Genomic DNA, 21,194 nt, shown 5'->3' on the forward strand with positions numbered 1-21,194 from the left:
TTTATCGTTCATTTGTTTTCCAAAAATTGGGAAATACAACACAAATATCAAAATATGAGAATCTGGCTTATAACTCTAGCTAAGAAACCACAATGGTATAGTTTGGCAGTCCTAACAGTTAAACCTTCATTTGATCAGGTAAGAGTGAAACACATCCCCATTCTCCTCCTCCCCTGGCCAGAAGATTTGGGCAGGTGAAAGTAAGGCTGTTTTTAGGTTTGTTCCATCGTTTCTTTCATCTCTACTATTGAGGTCTTTTTACTCTCTTTAGCTCATGCTGCTTTCTTGTTATTTTACCCAAATATTCTTCCTTCTTTCTATCCATCCAGCAAATACGTGTATAACACAGAGAAGTAACAAAGAATCAGACATAGGTATTCTAGGCCATTATATTTATTCTTCAGGATGTATGAATGAGGAAACACAGAAGAGATATATGAGATGGCAGGGATAATCCATGTAGCAAGAACATACACCCTCTGCATCACCCCCAGAAGGAGAAAGGAAGGGCTGGGATCCCCAGCACATGGGGCCAGTCAGCCAAGAGGAAGGTGAAGTTTGCATGTTTAGTGGCAAGGAGTTTACAGAGTTGTTGTTTTCCCTAGAGTCAGGGCACAGAGCCACTTGCTGCTCAAGAGAACAGGTAGCAGGGCTAAAGGCTTGAGGAAAGGGGGGAAGGGGATATCTGAAATACCACTTGCATTTAAGGAGAGAGGTAAGGAGGGAAAACAGAAGGACTGTAGAGCCATCTTTAAGGGATCAACTTATGTTCAAGATCACAAATTCATAGAGACACTAATGGTAGGACTGTGTGATTTTACTCCACTGATATTAACCTGGACTGGCATAAATGAAATATAAAGGGGCAAAGAAACAGCATATTGGCCAGACAGTAGTGAAGTGATGGATCACAGAAATAAGAGGGACAGATAAAGGAGCTAAAAAGTAGTACAGGCCAGGAAGCGGAAGTCAGTTCTCTCAGAGGCACAGCACGGCTACTTCAGAAGACCAGCAAATAGGCAAACCCCGGCCCTCAGAGCAAGTGATGAGACTTTAGAAAGCTTAAGAATGAGTTATGGGCTTAAATAAATAATTAGATGTTTAAATATTAGATATTAAATAGATAAATATATTTTAACAATTTGAACATATTCTAACAAGACAAAAAGTCCAGAGGTCTATATATTTAAAAAACTGGTTTCCTCCTAGCAACCCTCCCCCAAGCCTATTCACCTAAGATAATCAGTAAAAACATTTGTGTGTGTCCATCCTTCCAAGTCTTTCTCTATAACCATACAAACATATATTTTAATGTGATCGTACTGTTAATATCTCTCAGAAATGTTCCTTTTCTAATTAATCTATTATGAAGATTATTCCTAATCAATACTTGTAACCCAAGGCATTCTTTTTTTTTTTTTTTTTTTTTTTTTGCGATACGCAGGGCCTCTCACTGTTGTGGCCTCTCCCGTTGCGGAGCACAGGCTCCGGATGCGCAGGCTCAGCAGCCATGGCTCACGGGCCCAGCCGCTCCGCGGCATGTGGGATCTTCCCAGACCGGGGCATGAACCCGTGTCCCCTGCATCGGCAGGCGGACTCTCAACCACTGCGCCACCAGGGAAGCCCCAAGGCATTCTTTTTATTGTAACAGATGTCAAATATTGCACAGTACAAACACACTGCAATTTTTTCAGCCCTTTTCCTGTTATTGGTCATACGAATGTTTTTCAATTCCTTGCTATAATTTTTTAAATGTTAAAATAACATCGCTGTACATGTAAAAAAAATGGTGCCTTTATTTCTATTGAATAGACTTGTGAGACTGCCAAGTCAAAGAACATGAACTTTCCAGAGAAGCCATTCCAGTCCACACCCTCACCAATGTATGAGGGGTCCATATCTCTATAACACAGCACCCAATATGCCCAGATCCTTTTACATTTTGCCTGTAGGAAGGGCGAAAATGTTTTTCTCACTGTTATTTTGATTTGTTCTTCCTGCCTATTTGTACAAGGCATCATTTTACTTTAAAAAATTTTTTTTAATTAATTTTTATTGGAGTATAGTTGCTTTACAACAAAGCATCATTTTAGTGGGTTGTTTTGTTCTGTTTTCTTCATTTACTCTTCTGTGAATTGTATGTTCACATTCTTGTCTGTTTTCCTATTGGATTCTCTGTTTCCCTATTTAAAGATTAGGGATACAAATTTTTTTACTGTCATGTGTGACAAAATCTTCTGATATAATTTACAGTGTATTCTGTCAGAAAAAAAATTTTAATTTTATGTAGTTAATTTCATAGTAAAATGTCAATATTTTAATTTATTTCTTCTGCATTTCCTGTCTGTGAAGGTCTTCCTTACCTCAAAATTATATAGTGTTCTAATATACTATAGGTTATGGTGCCATCTTCCATGATTATATAGACAGCTTTGCTTAACTAATAAAGCAGGGAGGCAGACTTTCTGGTATATTCAGGCCCTGCATAGCCAGGAGGAGAGAATAAACTTTGCTTATCTACGAGGAATGTTCTAAGTTACAATCACTAGGAAATGATGCGACTTGCAATAAATCCAAAATAGTGTTCCCAGCATTTACCTTCCTACCCTCCAATCCTTAATGACTATCACATAGGTCGTTTTATTTTGCTAAACAGAAAAGATGTAGTAATCAGAATACTTAAAATTGATTTTTTTTCCATTACAGTTGATCAGTTGATATTTCAGCATTCCCTAGTGGTTAAAAAAAAGGTTTCTTCTGCAATATTACCAACCACCACCTGTCAGAAAATATGAAAGTTCCTACTGTGCAAATTTGAAAGGATTCTGAGCTTGGCAAACATTTACCACATTTACTCATACATCCCATTAATCTTTTGAGCCTTGATTTCCTTAGATATAAAATAAGGGGGTGAGAATGTAAAAGATCTTAAAAATACTTTTCAGTTCTAACGTTTAATAATTTTATAATTCTCTTCTTTCCCAAACCTTTCAGTGAAGTAGATTCAAACCAATCATCACATTTTGGTAGGCTGTGTTAATCCCAGAGGTTTTTACCTCTATTTACCAAAGAATGATGAAACACACAAAGTTCAAAGAGAAAACGAAAGTAGTAATTCAAAATGATATTAAATTACCCTTGGAGTGAGTTGTCTTGCTGTGTAAATGCTTAAGAAAGAGAATATGAGAGAATATTTTGGAAAGAAATCAATTAAGAGAATTTCCAGTCTCAAGTTTGAGATGTAATCCTCAGCACCTGCTAGCCCACCAGGCCTGGCTGAGAGCTGAGCATCTTCCCTTAAACTTAGAGGCAGGGAAATTTTGGAGCATTAAGGAAAGAGAAAGTAAAGGTGAGAAAGAGAATGAGAATCAGGAAGGCTGAGAAAAGTTCTCAGCTTGGTCCTGCCAGTCTGTTATAAGCAAATCATTAATGCCTTTAATTTAACTCTTTGTCTGCCAGGGCCAAGAAAAAGAATATTTTATTTACCAGATTGTGAACTTTCGATACATCACTGCAGCTGTTGGAGTGCCTAATACTGAGCCTCTCCTAGGGCAGAGATTCAAAAGGTATCTGAAGAGTAAGTGAAAACATAAAAACTATTCAATCATAAGACTGTTGGCATTCATTTTGGGGGAACCTTGCAGTCAAACATACAACATCTCACGTCATTGCTACTGGGACCTCCATTCCATGGTGAAAAACTTCCCCATCAGCGTCAGCCTCTACCCAGATGCTTCCTTCTCCTGCCTTGAAACCTCACCTTGCTGTGAGAGTCACTCTGTCATGCTCCTATATTGGCTCTAGACCTGGAGGTGAGGCGAGCAGCCACCTCTATTGTCACTTCCAGACACTGCTCCTGAGCCCTTCATTAAACCCTGCTCATCTCAGCTCATTTCTTCACTTGCCCTCCTCAGGGCTGTTATCTTCCAACACTCCAGCTCATTCCCCACTATTCACAGCTTTCTCCTTCCTCACAGGCACACCTAGCTTCTTAACCCTCTGTTGAGCACCACTGGAGAAAATTACACCAACGTGCAAACCTGTGCTGTCCTAAAATTATTTTAAAAAGAACGACTCAATCACAAAGCCTCATGAACTCTGCCTCCCAAATATCATGGAGTCTGTCCGCGTCTCTCCATCCCACCCCCACTATACTAGCTCAGGCCACCATCCCCTTCCACATGGACAATGGCAGCACCTTCCTGCACAGCTTCACTATATGCAGGCTCACTCCTCCTACAGTGTATTCTCTACATCATGCCATCGTTAAAAATAAATTAACACGATCACACTAACACTATCCACTCAGTCCTTCATTGGCATCCCATTGTTCTCAGGAAGAAACTCAAACCCCTAAACATGTCTAAAATGCCACGTGGGATCTGGTCCTGCATACACTTCCAGACCCCTTTCACTATTCTTCCTTCTTCCCCAAAACCTGTACTCCAGTTGCACTGTCCTTGTCACAGTCCCACAGTGTGCAAATAGCCTTGTGGGGGACAGGACTGATGGCAGAGCTGAGGCAGTCCTAGGGAGAGAGAATACCATGGTATCCTAGTAAGAGAGATGCTGGGATGTCCCAGAGAGACGGAGAATGTCAGGGTGTCCTGGGGAGGCAGAATGATAGGGTACAAAGAAAGAAGTGCAAGGACGCCAGAGATATTCTGAAGGAAGAAACCAATGGGATTTTGTGACTACTTGGATTTCAGAGGTAACTAAAGGGGATAGTCATGGATATCTTCTCAGGGTTAGACTTGGACAACAAATAGTGTGGTTAAGTGTCATTTGCTGAGGGACTTCCCTGGTGGTGCAATGGTTAAGAATCCGCCTGCCAATGCAGGGGACACGAGTTCAATCCATGGTCCAGGAAGATCCCACATGCCGCTGAGCAACTAAGCCCGTGTGTCACAACTACTGAGTCTGCACTCTAGAGCCCCCAAGCCACAACTACTGAGCCCACATGCCACAACTACTGAAGCCTGTGCACCTAGAGCCCGTGCTCCGCCACGAGAAGCCACCGCAATGAAAAGCCCACACACCGCAACCAAGAGTAGCCCCAGCCTGTGCAACTAGAGAAAGCCAGTGCACAGCAACAAAGACCCAACGCAGCCAAAAATTTTAAATTAAAAAAAAAATGGAAAAAAATGTCATTTGCTGAGATAATTACATAAAAGGGGGCAGATTTTGTAGAAAAGACAGCAATGTTTTCAACCAATAACTTTCATCAATTTAGACATGCTGAAGAGAAATACACATCTTTTAAATATTCGTATACAACTGTTAGACCAAATGATTAAAGATGTGCTTAGCATGCCAAGTAAATAGAACATTCAAAAAACCAAAAAAAAAAAAAAAAAAAAAAAGGTGGAGCTGGAAAAGTTTGAGCTGGTTCAATTCACAGGCTACTTAAGACACGTTTTTAACCAAAAATCCAGCCTGCATAAACAGTAAATGCTTGATTTATTAATGAAGAACAAAAAAAATGTCAAATAAAACAATGGAAGTGAAATTAGCATACAGAATAAGAAATTCAACTTTTCCTTAAAACAGGTGGAGGGCGGGGAAGGAGTAAGAAACTGATGTAAAAAATTAGTCTATTCTGCCACAGAGCCTAAAAAAAAAACACTGAGTCACTTCATAGGTGACTTGGGTTGGATCATGAGAAGACAGAGTTGGAAAACTGGTTATATTAATTATGACTATTCACTTCAGGATAGAAAGGGGGTTATTAAGCAAAATTAAAGGGGTGGTTGACATACAGACTAATCTTCCAGTTCCTCAAGGCTTCTGGAACCTATCTAGAAATAAAGTAGTTCTAAAAAAAATTCTGGTATCAAAGAAGCCACTATGAAACTCCAATGGCCAAAGATAATAGAGAGAAACAGAAAACCAGAATTGTATTTTCTTTGTGCTCTGTGAGTGGTTGGTTCCTCGTGTGGAAGGCATTTTCCGATAAGTAGCTATGTCTACAAAAGAGTGGCCAGGCTTTTCTCACAAAAGCTGAGAAGCAGTGAAGAACTTAGCAGAAACAGGTAGGGAAAGGTAAATATTCAAAGGAGGAGGAGAGTCAGGGACAGATCCGAGTGGTCACAGAGACGCTGAGCAGCAAACATTAAATGTAGAGACCGTCATAAAGAAAATCATTTAAAAGTTCTCCTCAAAAAGCTCCCTTAATGCAATAAAGGGAATGGAAAAGAGAGACGGGGAATACTGCTTCCTGCCTTGGTGAGTGCACTTGAGCCCTCACACATAAGTGTCCACAGGAGGTGGGGGTGGGCAATTGTCACGGGTACCTGGTGTCACTTCTGCACTGAAGTGATTAGGAATCCAATGTGCCTCCACTCTCTGTATACAGAGGCTTCTGAGGCTGGTAAACGAAGAAGCTACAAGATGATCCCGACCTGTTCATTCTATAATAAAAGCCACTAGTCGGTAAGTCCCATCCACCTTACACCCTTCCAACCGGCTTTTACAAGCTACCTCGTTCTTAAAAATAAATGTCAAGCTAAGGATCACCAGGCTGTGAGGAAGCTTTCAGTGTGAAAAACAGAAACAAATACAAATTGAAGGGGCACCTGCAGTCAAGAGACAATGCAAGAAGCAGAAGAAAACTTCAAGCTCAAAACTCTTTAGGAGGGCCTCCCTGGTGGCGCAGTGGTTGAGAGTCCGCCTGCCGATGCAGGGGATACGGGTTCGTGCCCCGGTCCGGGAGGATCCCATATGTCGCGGAGCGGCTGGGCCCGTGAGCCATGGCCACTGAGCCTGCGCATCCGGAGCCTGTGCTCCGCAACGGGAGAGGCCACAACAGTGAGAGGCCCGCATACCTCAAAAAAAAAAAAAAACTCTTTAGGAGAGTTGGAAATCTCATAGAAAGTACAATAAAGTATAACAGATAAAATAAGGGAGGGAAAAAACTAGAAATTAGATTTCAATCCAAGAGTTCCATATCCAAACAATAGGATTTTGAGAAAAACAGAGACAATGGAGAAGAGAAAGTCATCCAAGGAATAATACTAGAAAATTTTCCCCAGAACAGAAGAATGTACATGTCCAAATGAACAGAACCCACAGGGTATCCAATGAAAAGAATGAAACAAAATCTACCACATCATGACCTTTATTTAAGACATGAAAAAGAAGAACCCAAAAGCTGCCAGAGGGGGATAAAAAGCCACGTACAAAAGGAATTGATGGCAAAACAGAACTTAATTTTGAAAAGCCAAATTGAATCTTAGAAGACAGTGGAACAAAGTCTGAGGAAAAATAAAATACTAAAATCAGTCAAATCAGCAATCAAGTGAAAAAGTAAAATATAAAGTTCCAACATGCAAGCCTAGAGAGTGATCAGTCTAGTGTGGAACCAGAAGACAGAGGACTCTATGAGGGAGGCCCCAGGGAGTAGGGGTGGGAGAACTGAAATGGTGAATTTTACACGTTTGGCAACATATAAATTAAGTGTTTTACAGTTTAATTCTGGTTTAGAGTTAATCAGTATACAGAAACCGAAGGAAAACAAAATAATAGGCAATTATTAACTACAGGAAAGAAACTGTTACCACGTAAACAATTAATTACCCTACCTGACTCAGCACTGAGCAATATTTACCTGGTTATAATAACATAAGTATGGACTACTGGTTTCCATGGTAGAATTGCTGAGATTTCAAAGATGTGAAAGTGGTTTCTCTGCACAAAGGAATGGATGGGTTATGGAGACAGACAGGGTAAGAAACTGCTGCTGCATTTTATCACAAAAAGCCAATAAGCCAAGGTCATACAAAATAATGACAATTAACTTTAAAAACACACTAATAAGTCTCTTACCCAGGTGTAGAATATAATAAAAAAGTAGTTCAATAAACTTATTTGGGGACCTGTTGATATTTGTCAGACAAAGAGCTATGAGTAAAACAACCATAAAAATCTTCCAGATAACATTAAAACAGATGTTCTTATTCATCACCAAAGGAAATAAAATAGTATATTTTATTAATTTTGGCTTGAAAAGCCATTAAAACAGAAACTTCAAAAAACAGACGGAAACATCACCAATCGTCAGACCATCCAAAACTATGGGGCACACTTCTATATGGAGGAGGATGAATTGGGGAGAGATGTGCAATCAAAGAAATACACATTCAGGGAAACTGAAATGCCACACACAGTCTGCTACCTTTCATTTCAATTTGTAATGTGTCAACAAAATGATTCTAAGAAAAATTAACGGATCACAAAATCACATATATGAGTACTATAAACAGAGCAAAATAGGATCCTAAAAAATAGTAATATTAAAAAGAGTAGGGCTTCCCTGGTGGCGCAGTGGTTGAGAGTCCGCCTGCCGATGCAGGGGACACGGGTTCGTGCCCCGGTCTGGGAAGATCCCACATGCCGCGGAGCGTCTGGGCCCGTGAGCCATGGCCGCTGAGCCTGCGCGTCCGGAGCCTGTGCTCCACAACGGGAGAGGCCACAACAGTGAGAGGCCCGCGTACCACAAAAAAAAAAAAAAAAAAAAAAAAAGAGTAAACTTATATGTGTCAAACTAAAAAAACAATGCCCACAGTTTTTCAAAACTAAACAATATACCATATTTAAGAATATATACATAGGTGGTAAAATTACAAAGAAAAGCAAGGAAAAACTTAGACCAAAAGTTAGGATGCCATTTCCTCTGAGGCCTGGGAGAAGGGAAGAAAATGCATTAAGGAGGAATTTTAAGTGAATGAAAGCTTCCAATAATGACATTTCTTAATTTGAGTGATGGGTACGCAGGTGTTCACTTTACTATTGTTTAAAAATATATGTAAATATTTTATACAATTCCACAGGTAGGACACACATTTCACACATAAAAAATTTTCTAAGCGAGGATAGTGGGTACTACAGTAGGTAACGTACTCAAATCACAGAGATGCGCGAAACATAAAGTAAGGAATTTCATATCGCTGTTTCTTTTAAGACCCCAAAAGTAACGTTCAGTAAAAGTATTTTCCATGGAGGACAACAAGCAAGTGTGCAAGTAGGCAGCAGGGCCTGGAGAGTTACCAGACTGTATAAGTGGACTCAGTCATCAACTCTACTCAATGCTCAATGATTTCTAAAGATCTGCTCAGATGATCTAGAACAGAGAGCTACATGCTGAAAGAGCCTAAAAACCAAAAGGGGGTATTTTCTGGGCACCCTGCAGTAGAACAGTGAATGGAAAAGGGCTCAAAGATTCTATTACAAGATCTAAAAATCATACTCAAACTTAGGTGCTTTAATGATTCTACTCTATTTCTCGTCTTAAGAATTGTGGGAGGGACTTCCCTGGTGGCACAGTGGTTAAGAATCCACCTGCCAATGCAGGGGACATGGGTTCGAGTCCTGGTCCAGGAAGATCCCACATGCCACGGAGCAACTAAGCCTGTGAGCGACAATTACTGAGCCCACGTGCCACAACTACTGAAGCCCACGTGCCTAGAGCCCGTGCTCCACAAGAGAAGCCACCGCAATGAGAAGCCTGCGCACCACAACAAAGAGTAGCCCCCGCTCACCATAACTAGAGAACGCCCACGCACAGCAACGAAGACCCAACACAGCCATTAATTAATTAATTAGTTAATTAATTAATTAATTTAAAAAAAAGAATTGTGGGAAAGGAATTTTTGTCCATCCTTCAGCTACAGTTTTTATGAGAGGTGTAGAAACTCTAAAGATGGTGGCAGCCATAATCAGTGAGCGACTAAAGAGAAAATTAAGCACAAAAAGACAGAAACAGAGTCCCTATAGGCTGTTCACAGCACTTCTCCATGAAAACCTTGAGTGGTTTTATGCATTATTTTACCATCCTTAGATTAAAACCAAACAAAAGAATGGCTTGGCTGGCTGCCAGGTAATCACTGTAAAAGGGGCAGGTGGTACAGGTGGATGGGACCACATCCTCACCATTGGTGAGACCAGATTGCAGTAGAGGAAGGAACAGGAATTTTAAAGATTAGATTGGGGGTGACAAGGATACCCAAGGGGTAGTCCAATTAAAAAATCTTGCCTCAATTTTGTCCTTTGAGAGGGAAAGGTAACAGATGCACATATTCCTTGGCAGAAGGGAAGGAACCAAGATAGACAGACTGAAGGATGGTGACAAATAAAGAATAACAAATAAAGAATAACTACGTGGTAGCAAGTAGGGACGAACTCTATAACACCAACAGGGGGATGAGCCTTAAAACAAAAACACATCTTCAAATGGACATCCCTCTTTCAGGACTAATTCTGTCCTAAATTAATTTTCCACTAATAGAAATATTCACCCTCAAAAAACAAAGTTTGTTTTGACTTCCTTTGAATTTCAAAGCAAGGCAAAAGGACGAAACCAATTAACTGGGGAAATACATGTACTTCTGGGACACACACATGCCCAGACAGACACCTCTATCAGAAGTAATAGAGACAGGAAACACGTGGAGTAGAAGGAGGGAAGGAGAGAGAGTTGATATGGAGAGGACAGTCCTCCTTGTTTAAAAGGGCTTTCAAATTCCCACTTTCAGTTTTCATGAGGCCCAAATACTTTGTTTCCTGTCCCTAATACCACAAGACCTCTGTATCCCAGTACCACACTCCTTCTTTTATTTGAGCTAGTCAGAGTATTTCTGGTGAGCTATTTCCAAAAAGAAATAAAAAATCCTGTTTAGAAACTCTGTTATTATTTGTACACATCTTTCTTTTTTTTTTTTTTTTTTGCGGTATGCGGGCCTCTCACTGTTGTGGCCTCTCCCGTTGCGGAGCACAGGCTCCGGACGCGCAGGCTCAGCGGACATGGTTCACAGGCCCAGCTGCTCCACGGCATGTGGGATCTTCCCGGACCGGGGCACGAACCCGCGTCCCCTGCATCGGCAGGCGGACTCTCAACCTGCGCCACCAGGGAAGCCCTGTACATATCTTTTATATCAATAAAATTTATAATAAATTTTAGGTACATGTATATTTTTTCCCAAGAGTTGGCTGTTAAACATTTACCAGCACACCACTGCTTCAGGGTAAATATTAATAGCTATACATACCATCCAATCTACTCTTACTTAACAATGCACAGTGGACTGGTGAAGAAGCATCCCACACTCCAGAATAATACTAAAATCAAACTGAATGACAAAGAACAAAAGGATTAATATTACTTGCATGATATCTGCCCTTCAGGTCCAACAAGAAAAGCTTGCATTTATCAATAAGAGATTTCTCTCCTCAGGAATGTATTGAATTCCCCTCAAAAGAAGCAATGGGGACTTTCCTAACAGCCTACTAACTACTCTCCTACGTTCCCTCCCCCCGGCAGAACAGAGACTTGCACACGCAGGGTCTTGAGAAACTGGCCTCCAGAAACTGTTAGTCTGTGGCTGAGAAATAACCAGGGTATCTTATGAAATAAATAACTGTAACTATGTCTTCACAACACAGCTTTTAGAAAACAATCAACAATAGGTGTTTTAAAGAAATATCAAAATCCTGAGAATTCCAGACAAAAAGGTACATCAGAAATAGGTTGCGTTTGCAAAAACATCTTACTTCATCTCCTTAAGTCAGAGGTTGACAGCCCAGCCCCATTTCACCATTTGGCTATGTCTTCTATTTTCCCTTCTACTTCCATTTCCGGTGAAATGAACTGGCTTATTTGACTTCAGAAAACGTGTGTGTGTGTGTGTGTGTGTGTGTGTGTGTGTGTGTGTGTGTGTGTGTGTGTGTGTGTGTGTGTGTGTGTGTGTGTGTGTGTGTGTGTGTGTGTGTATAGTTTAAAAATAAATATACTTCTGGATTTTAAAATATCATACTCAATCTGCCTATAAATTTCTAATCTGCTAAACAAATATCAACTTTTATTTCTCAATAGAAACACAATTTATAAAAATGATTCTAAACTCAATTGAAGATATCCTCCTCTTTATTCTTAACCTACATGTTAAGAAGTCTGCAGCTTTATCCCACTTTATAAAATTAGAAGGGTGACAAACCTAACAATCAAGGAAGAAAACATTAAGAACTACCTCTAATTGGACACTTCTAAAAATACTCATGTCAAGAACACTTAAAAATGCAATGAAAAAAACTGATAGAAAAAGTGACAGAAGACTTGATTCAACATATTATAAACCAGGGTCACTACTGGAGTATAATTTACACACCTGGGCCCCCAGGGTGCAGTGCAACAGTCAAGAGAATACAAGTGGCTCCACAATGCACAAGAACTGGGTGTCATTTGGGGATGGGTGGATGATCCTATAGTTTAGGATGTGTTTGGACAGGACTAAAGACATTATTTAGAGAAAAGAAAATGTGTGACACTAATGGGGTCTCTATATCCAAGCACAGCCCCAAAAGGTAGACCACCAGGTACAAGAGTCGGACAACATCAAAGGGGCCAGTTGGGGCACAAAGCAGTAAAGTGGGTGAAGCTCAAACAGGATTCAGCCCTCAGAGCTGGGAGAAGAACCAGAGACAGCTAGTTGGAAAGACCCAAATCCTCTTAAGGTAAAGTCACTCCCTCCTGCTACCCTAAGCAGTGAATGGTCTATGGATTTTTTTTTTAATCCGAAAACTACAATAAGAAATTAGACTTTACACCACAACTCAGCACATGTATGTCTACACACATATATACAATAAGCAACAAACAGAAGTTTCTCTAAATAACACCTATTTTATAATGGTATACTTTATTTTTTACATTTGTATTCTTTTCTTTTTCATGTAAAAAAGTTGCTGGGCCTAACTCACTAAATTGATTTTAAAATCCCCTAGGTAAAGCCCTGCAATTTGACAGATTCTGTGCTGAAGTAGTCACTGGCTGACTTTGGGGGCAGGTGGGTGTCAAGGGTCACATGAGATCATAGCTCAGCTTGAATCCTGTTCCTCTATTGGTCAAATTTCTGATTTCCTTCACTTGCTTTGAAAGAGGTTTCAAACCAGCCTGGCATTAAGGTCATTCATCAACCAGCCCAACTCATTTCTCCAATCTTAATCTTCCACAACGCCTCCTCAATCATCTGCGTCCCAGTAAAACTGATCTGCTTGCTAACCCCTCCATATCCCAGATTTTCCACCTTTGCTTCTCCCTGGGATTCTTTTCTCCTCCACCTATCCAAAATGCTCTGACCCTCCAAGGCGGAGCTAAATCGACTGCTCCACACAGAACAAATTTCTCCTGCCTCCAGAACTGTAAGCACTTTATCCTTGCTGTCTATCTTCTACTGACACACGCCTACCACCACTGCCATCTGGCACCTCACCCCACCACCATGCTCTTAGAACCCAAACACACAGTCTCACAAAGAGACCACTTGGTACGCACTGTATGTGCCAACTGAACAAATGAACATGTAGGGAGCATACTGCTGTCTGCGGACTAAAAAATCTCAGGCCAGGGCCCAAAACACCAAGAATCCCTCAACCAAAACTAGAACCTCATATTCTCTGTGGCAGATATTGTGCCTTCAGCCTCTGAAACAGTTGTTATAGCAAGCATTATATGAAAATGATACTGAATGTTTACTTTAATAAATGTTTAGAAATTCTTTCCATTAAAAAACAGCATAACTATAGATTAGCAATTTAGTAATAATGCCATGTTCCATGTTTTAACTTCTCTTACTTAAAATCTAATTTCCCAAATGTAATAAAGCTATCCATAAGACAGCTCGGCAGTACTTAGCAAAATGAATAGATCCCCTCAAACTCATCTAACTTTGGCTTCTCATGAGACAAAGCACACTGGCCTTGCTTTCCTTCAAGTCAGCCTCCTCTCCTGATGACCAGATACTGTTGGTTAAGTTATTTCTGTGTGTCTTGTTTCAAAAGCAAAAATTTTCACATCATCTTTTAATCATGAGTTTTCATTTCGGTCTCCCCCAGTTACATAATTAAAAGAACTTTCTTTGATGCTAATATTTCTGACTTTGCTCTAAGTATCTTAAATCTCTATGCAAATATATTTTGAGTTGATCTTCTAATAGCTTCCTCATTTGACAAATATTTATCAAGCAACTGCTATACACTCAAACACTGAGCTAGGATGCAATAGACTCTTTGAGGCACTAAACTAAGAATGCCACACTTCCAAAGCAAAGAAGATAACAGAATAATAGCAGATTCACACTCATTAACCCAAACTGAAAATCACATACATACGCTATACTTCTGTACCACAAAGAATCAGTAAGAAGTAAAAAAGAAAATTCTAAAGATACTCTGAAGGTAAAATAGTTCAAGCAAGTAATGTAAGGAATGGTCAAAAAAAAAAAAAGAAACAGAAATACAAAACTCAGAAAATTTGTCTATCTTTTAGTTTGAGAAATGTTGCTCAACTATGAAGTAAATGAGGTCAGATATTAAATATCTGTATAGAATATATTTCTATTTAACATCAGCAAAATAGTCATTAACACCATTTGATAATGAGTGGTTCTTTCCCTTATATTTTATGTAAACAGTATATACTGCTTATGTACAAATGCCTATGAATATTTAATATTTATCAAATATCCCCATCCTGCTCTACTTAAACCTTTTAAATTATTTTAAATTTGGCTAGCTATGCCAATGATGAAATCATTCAAATGGGAAATAATTTTGTATCTACAAATAGATATATTAGAAATGACACTGTTATAAAACTGAACTATAAATCAATCATTATCTCACTATTCTTACTATTCTAGTATATAATATTATAAACACATATTAAAAATGAATGGTCTTACCTTAAATATGTGCCATATATGAAGAATAATGCCATCATTAGTCCATTTAAAATAAAAATTACAGCAACATAAAAGCAAGCAGGATCTCCCAATCCTTTAAAAAAAAAGAAAAAAACATGCTCTAACTATAAATTATGTGTCTGGCAATTTACATTAAAATGTGCTTATTTTGAAAATGGTTGCCATATATATTAAATGGTTGCCTTGGTTCCCATATGAACACATGACACCAGTGTGGAACATAGATGAGAGCAGAGTAGTAGCTACTGTGATTTCAAAACATGGCTGCAAATTCATGGACACTCCTCTTGTAGAGATATGGGGTCTATGTCCCTGCTTTTGAGTCTGGCTGGGCTTGTGACTGCTTCAATAGACCATGGCAGAGGCCATATAGAAGACACCATGCAGTATCCAACTTAGAGCCCTGAGTTACCACATGAAAAGCCTAACTATCCTGAGGTACTATGCTACACAAAAGCCCAAGTTACATGAAAAGGGCACATGTAGGTGTCGCAGTTGAGTCTCAGCTGGGCCCAGCATTGCAGGTACAAGTACCATGCAGGTACTTACATCCTGGCTGTAAGTGAAGTAGCCCCAAGTTAATTCCAGTCTTCCCAGCCATTTGAGTCTAGCAGAGTCCTCTGACATCGTGGAAACCAACCAACCATCTTATACCCTGCCCAAATTCCCTACTTGCAGAAGCTGTACACCATTAAGTTTGCAGGAAATTTATTATGCTGCAACAGACAACTGGACAATATCATAGAAACTTGCCTTCACAGCTTTCAATAGGGCTGAGTCCTTCTCCTCTGGTAACTGTCCAACATATCTTGGTTTGAATACCAATCAAGTCCATTATTTTGATATAAATCCTGTACCAGCTGGCTAAGACTACCTAATTTTTTTAAAAAAAGAGAGACACCATAAGAAAAAATATTATCCTCAACAGTTTCCTTACTAGAATATTTTTGAGATATTTTGATAATTATCAAACTTTCCCTTCCTGTACCATCCACTTGGGTCCCTTTAAATCTAGTAAAAGCACCTTCACAATCCCCTGTGTAGATTCTTCACTGGTCAGTCTTCACCAGTGCATGGCCTCTCATGGGTAAGAATAAAATATAACAAGAAATATGCAAATCTGTAATTTTCAAAAGCTATAAAACTCGACTAAGGGACATAAAGGAAGAGTTGAACAAATAGAAAGATACTCTGTCTTCCTGAATAGATCTAATTTTTCAAGATGTGAATTCTTCCTCAAATTAATTCACAAACATAACACAATGCTAAGCAAAATCCCAAGTGTCTACTGTGATGTATTATATGGAAAAATAACAAAAAGGAGATAACTGAAGAAAATGTCCTAACAGATAACAAAATTTGTTACTTACATAATTAAATAGTGTGATGCTGGCACAAGAATAGCCAGACAGATCAAAGTAACCATGGTGGAGGCAGTGGAGTGCCACCCAGATCCCCCTTCAAGGCTGAGGCACTCATTCCCCTAGCAGCTGGGAGGGTTGGTGGCCAACAGCTCCCAGTTGAGTCCCTCTCTGGGAGCTACCCTCTGCTGAAGAGAGTAAATTCACTAAAGGTCATACCTCCTCCCAAGGGCAACTGCATCCAATGTCTAACTACTCAACAGGGGGAGATATAAAGGCCGGGGGCCCTTGCCTCAGGTAGGAGAACTCTGCAGGGTCATCCCAGTTCCAGAGCTTCCCAGGGGATTGGCTGAGGCCTTTGTTGTGACTGCATCACAGCTCAGCTCTCCTCCTCCTCCTCCTACTTCCTTCATCCCCCTTCACATGTTGCCCCCAAGGGCTTTCCCCTATACACTTCCTGTGTGCAGATCTCCTCTTTCCCAGGACCTCAACCTAAGGTAACACTGAACACAAAGTCCAAAAGCAGATGCAAGCATATATGTATAATAATTCTGGATATAATAAAGAAGCCAGGAGAAGACGGACCACTCATCCAAGTGTTAGGTTACACAGAAGACCACTTTGAAAAAATATAACGTTAGATTCCTACCCCAACACTGAGCATCCAAACAAATTCCAGATAAATTAAAAATGTAAATCTCAAAAACGTAATTATAACAATTAAGAATGAAGATTTTTTACATATGAATGAATAAAAACCATAAATCTATAAGCTTCATAGATATGATATCTGAACAGAAAAAATACATTCTCAAAACTAAAAGGCAACAAAAAGCTGGAGAAAATATCTTATCATATAGCATAGTATTAACATCCTGCATATAATAAATGAGCTCTTATAAAATATCAATAAAAATATAGACAAAGGGCACATGAATAAGCAATTATTTTTAAAAGTGAAAATGCATTTTAAGATATAGCATTGAATAAAATATACACACACACATATATACAGCAATGAACAATATACTTCATGTGATCTTAACTTTTTTCAGCCTATGAAATTAGCAAGGACGCAGGGAAACAAGCATTTTCAGAAAAACTGCTAGTGGGAATATAACCTATCTAGAAAGCAGTTTGGCAACATGTACCAAAATCATTAAAGCATATATTCTGTTGAACTAAATAGTTCCACATCAACATATTTATAGTTTAAAAAAACATAAGGGGCCTCCCTGGTGGCGCAGTGGTTGAGAGTCCGCCTGCCGATGCAGGGGATACGGGTTCGTGCCCCGGTCTGGGAGGATCCCATATGCCGCGGAGCGGCTGGGCCCGTGAGCCATGGCCGCTGAGCCTGTGCGTCCGGAGCCTGTGCTCCGCAACGGGAGAGGCCACAACAGTGAGAGGCCCGCGTACAGCAAAAAAAAAAAAAAAACAACATAAGAATATATGTAAAGATTTCGCTTCAAGGATGCTTATTGCAGCTTTAGATCTTTTAAAAGTTGAAAACAACCAAAGTTTTCATAAAAGATGGACTAAATAAACAATGGTAGATTGTATATACAGCCATAAAACATGATGCTGTTGAAGAAAAGATGACTTAGGAAGATGGTTTTAAATATTCTTAAAAGACAGGGCTTCCCTGATGGCGCAGTGGTTGAGAGTCCGCCTGCCGAGGCAGGGGACACGGGATCGTGCCCCAGTCCAGGTAGATCCTACATGCCGCGGAGCGGCTGGGCCCGTGGGCTATGGCCGCTGAGCCTGCACGTCCGGAGCCTGTGCTCAGCCCTTATAAAAAAATGTTATGTGTTGTGTGATCCCATTGCTGTAAAAGTAAATGTGTACATGGTTATAGAAAGTACTCAATAAGTACTTTGGTGATTATTTATTGGTCTCTATCTCCTCTATCTCTATTGCCTTACTAATCAATCAGGCTAACTCAGTTGATCTGGAAGTGGGACTCCACTCACTCAATGGGAAATGACCAAAAGCCCTGCTTCGTGCTGGTACTGAGCCCGGGCTTGAGATCCCACAGAGACCATGGCCCTGGCATTAGGCAGTACGCCTTCTAGCAGCATCAGCATGCTAAGAAGGGGGAGCCCAGGGGACATGCACTTAACAGGAGAACCTCAAGGAGGAGTCACTGAGGAAGTTACATCTCAGGTTGGTCCTGGAGAATGTTTAGGGATGCATCAAATGAAGGAGGGATGGTGAAGGAGAGGCCAAAGTTTACTGATACCACTGCCTTCCTATCTCAGCTCCTTTCTTCCACTCCCACAGGGGAAATGTGCATTCAATTAAATGAAGAATCCCAGATAAGGAAGAAACATTATTTGGCAAATGACATGTACAAGTAATGACACTCCTCTGCTATAATCCCTATAAACATACCAAATCTAGACAGTTTTCATACTTTGTAAACCATGCAATCATACTAATCATTCCCATAAAATCAGTTAAAGACCCCCAAAATTAATAATGATCTTTTTTCCATATTCCTTTCCAAGAAAAGATACACATTTTCTTTAAAAAAAGATAAAAATTTAATATACTGAATTACATCTTAGATTTAGAATCAGCATTTAATATAAGTAATACTTTAAAAAGTAAAAAAAAAAAAATCACAATTGAAAAAGTATCTTACCTCAGGGTAAAGATTGAACCTTTTTAATGTATTAATAACAAGGGGATATTCAGTCAGCTTATCATTCATAATCATCCATACTCCATCCAAAAATGAGGGTGCTTCCACAATAGTCTTAAAGTAGGAATAATATAGTCCCTGAAATAAGCACATGTTATGATTGAAAGTACATAATAACTATGCCTCTTATTAGCTCAAAAAATCATAAATATACTGTTTTTGAAAAATAAAGCAATCAAAAAAGTAACAGCTACAATTAATTTCACAGGTTTCTGATCACTAATAAATGCTCAGGTTGCAAAAACTTACATATCTTAGTATAACCCTGTCTTAATTGAAACAATTGATCTAAAAATAGCTTCAAAAATAGTTTCAACATTTAAAAAGTAATATAGGGCTTCCCTGGTGGTGCAGCGGTTGAGAGTCCGCCTGCCAATGCAGGGGACACGGGTTCATGCCCTGGTCCCGGAAGATCCCACATGCCACAGAGTGGCTGGGCCCGTGAGCCATAGCCGCTGAGCCTGCACGTCCGGAGCCTGTGCTCCGCAATGGGAGAGGCCATAACAGTGAGAGGCCCGTGTACCGCAAAAAAAAATAAAAATTAAAAAAATTAAAAATAAAATAAAAAGTAATATAACTCAGACAGCACACTTCATTTAAGAAACCCCTATAACCCATACTAACTGAAGTGTTAGTAAAGGCTATCTCATGAACAGGATGAGTGAGTGGTTTACTATGGAACCTAAGTTTACCATGAACCAAGCAATCATCCTCGGCCAAAAACGTTTCCCCCTAAATGCTTATTTGAATCCTCAAAATGGTACTATCAGCCGCCTTTCCTCCAGAGTTATATGTAAAAATATAAATATATTAGGAAGGCTACACACTGATGTATTACATATAAGTTACATTCAGATGCCAGCTAGTTTTACAGACTATTTTCCTTCTTCTCAGCTCAGCATAAGGTAAGTACCCTGCAGGACCAGGGCTCTGAGGGTGGAAGAGAGGGACAGTGGTAGTACTCCCATTTTGAGGAAAATAATTTTTTACTTTGACATGCTAATTAGGAAAGATATCAAGGTTGGAATACTACATGGGACAAAAAACAAGCAAGTACTAGAAGCCTTATGAGGGAGCAGAAGTGGCAGTACAGGGCAAAACAGATGAACCAATTCCATCTGCTATACAGTTTTGTCTAGAGCTCCCCTGGTAGCCAGTACCATTAGCTATCAAACTCTAAACTCACCTTAAGGTTTATAAATATCAAAGTGATTTGCCTATCCAGAAAAGGAAAAGAATGGTTCTTGATACCATGGCATTTAGCTCTCATATCACTGTTTTTTTAAATACTTCCTACTGTACTAGGTTGAATAATGTCCCCCAATATTTCATGTTCACTAAAACCTGTGAATGTGACCTATGTGGAATAGGTTCCTTGCAAATGTAATCAAAATAAAATGAGGTAATACTGGATTAGGTGGACTCTAAATGCAAAATGACTGGTATCCTTATAACAGCAGGGAAATTTAAACACAGAGACATAAGGGAAAATGCTGCATGAAGACAGAGGCAGAGATTGGAGTGACTGTACCTTCAATGCAAGCCAGGGATTGCCAGAACCATGAGAAGCTAGGAAGGAGTCTCAGAGAGATCATGGGACAGCCAGCACCTTGATTTCAGACTTCTAGCCTCCAGAACCGTGAAAGTATAAACTTCTGCTCTTTTAAGGTGCCTAGTTTATTGTACTTTGTTATGAGAGCCCCAGGAAACTACAACCTACCTTGTAGGTTTGATTTTGGAACCATGTAAATATCTTATATAATTAAAATTTAAAAACAAAAAATTTTACATGCCTAAATAGCAAAAAAAAAAGAAGAAGAAGAAGAAGAATTAATTATTTATCTAGTTGGGAGAGGATTTCAAACAACTTTAAGATATATCAATAGTAATTTTACTGTACACCCCTAATGGAATATATCCTAAAGTCAAAAAGAACTGCAAGAAAGTTTTAAATTATTTTCAGTAATCATTTTTAATAATATCTCTGATACTTTTATTCCTCATGTATAAGTAATTTGAAACCAAGATTCTCAAGCTAACAGAAAAGATACAAATTTAATATCAAAAAAGTAAAAACCACCTAAAACTAAATTTAAATTTAGAAATATAAATCAATAATTTATTTTCTCCTTTTAAAAAACTGTTTCCTAATTCTGTTTACTAAAAAGGCCTAGACACAATGGCCAATCTAATATAAAATATTATCAGTGAACACCTCTAGAACCAAAATTGCGGTCTCTAAATACCACGTGCTACTGAAAGGAATCACGGCGCCTTGGAAAACTGGATGATTCCAGGTCTGGAGAGAAAATGTCTTGTAGTACCATCAAGTAAGGAAGCTACAGAATACTAGTGAGGTCATGGCAAGGAGACAGA

General features: G+C 39.4%; 1 protein-coding gene across 3 annotated transcripts in view; it reads right to left on the reverse strand.

Moving 5' to 3' along the window:
• DPY19L1 (dpy-19 like C-mannosyltransferase 1) overlaps positions 1-21,194 on the reverse strand; it is a 98,101-nt gene that overhangs the window by 59,629 nt on the left and 17,278 nt on the right. For all 3 annotated transcript variants that reach the window (XM_082631681.1, XM_082631682.1, XM_082631680.1), the window contains exons 4-6: positions 18,759-18,896; positions 15,507-15,627; positions 14,733-14,826 (exon numbers count right to left, since the gene is read on the reverse strand). In XM_082631681.1, the coding sequence (XP_082487807.1) occupies positions 14,733-14,826; positions 15,507-15,627; positions 18,759-18,896 (353 nt within the window). The remainder of the gene's footprint in view (positions 1-14,732; positions 14,827-15,506; positions 15,628-18,758; positions 18,897-21,194) is intronic.

Source organism: Mesoplodon mirus (assembly GCF_964341445.2).
Source record: "Mesoplodon mirus genome assembly, chromosome: 9".
Taxonomy (NCBI): domain Eukaryota; kingdom Metazoa; phylum Chordata; class Mammalia; order Artiodactyla; family Ziphiidae; genus Mesoplodon; species Mesoplodon mirus.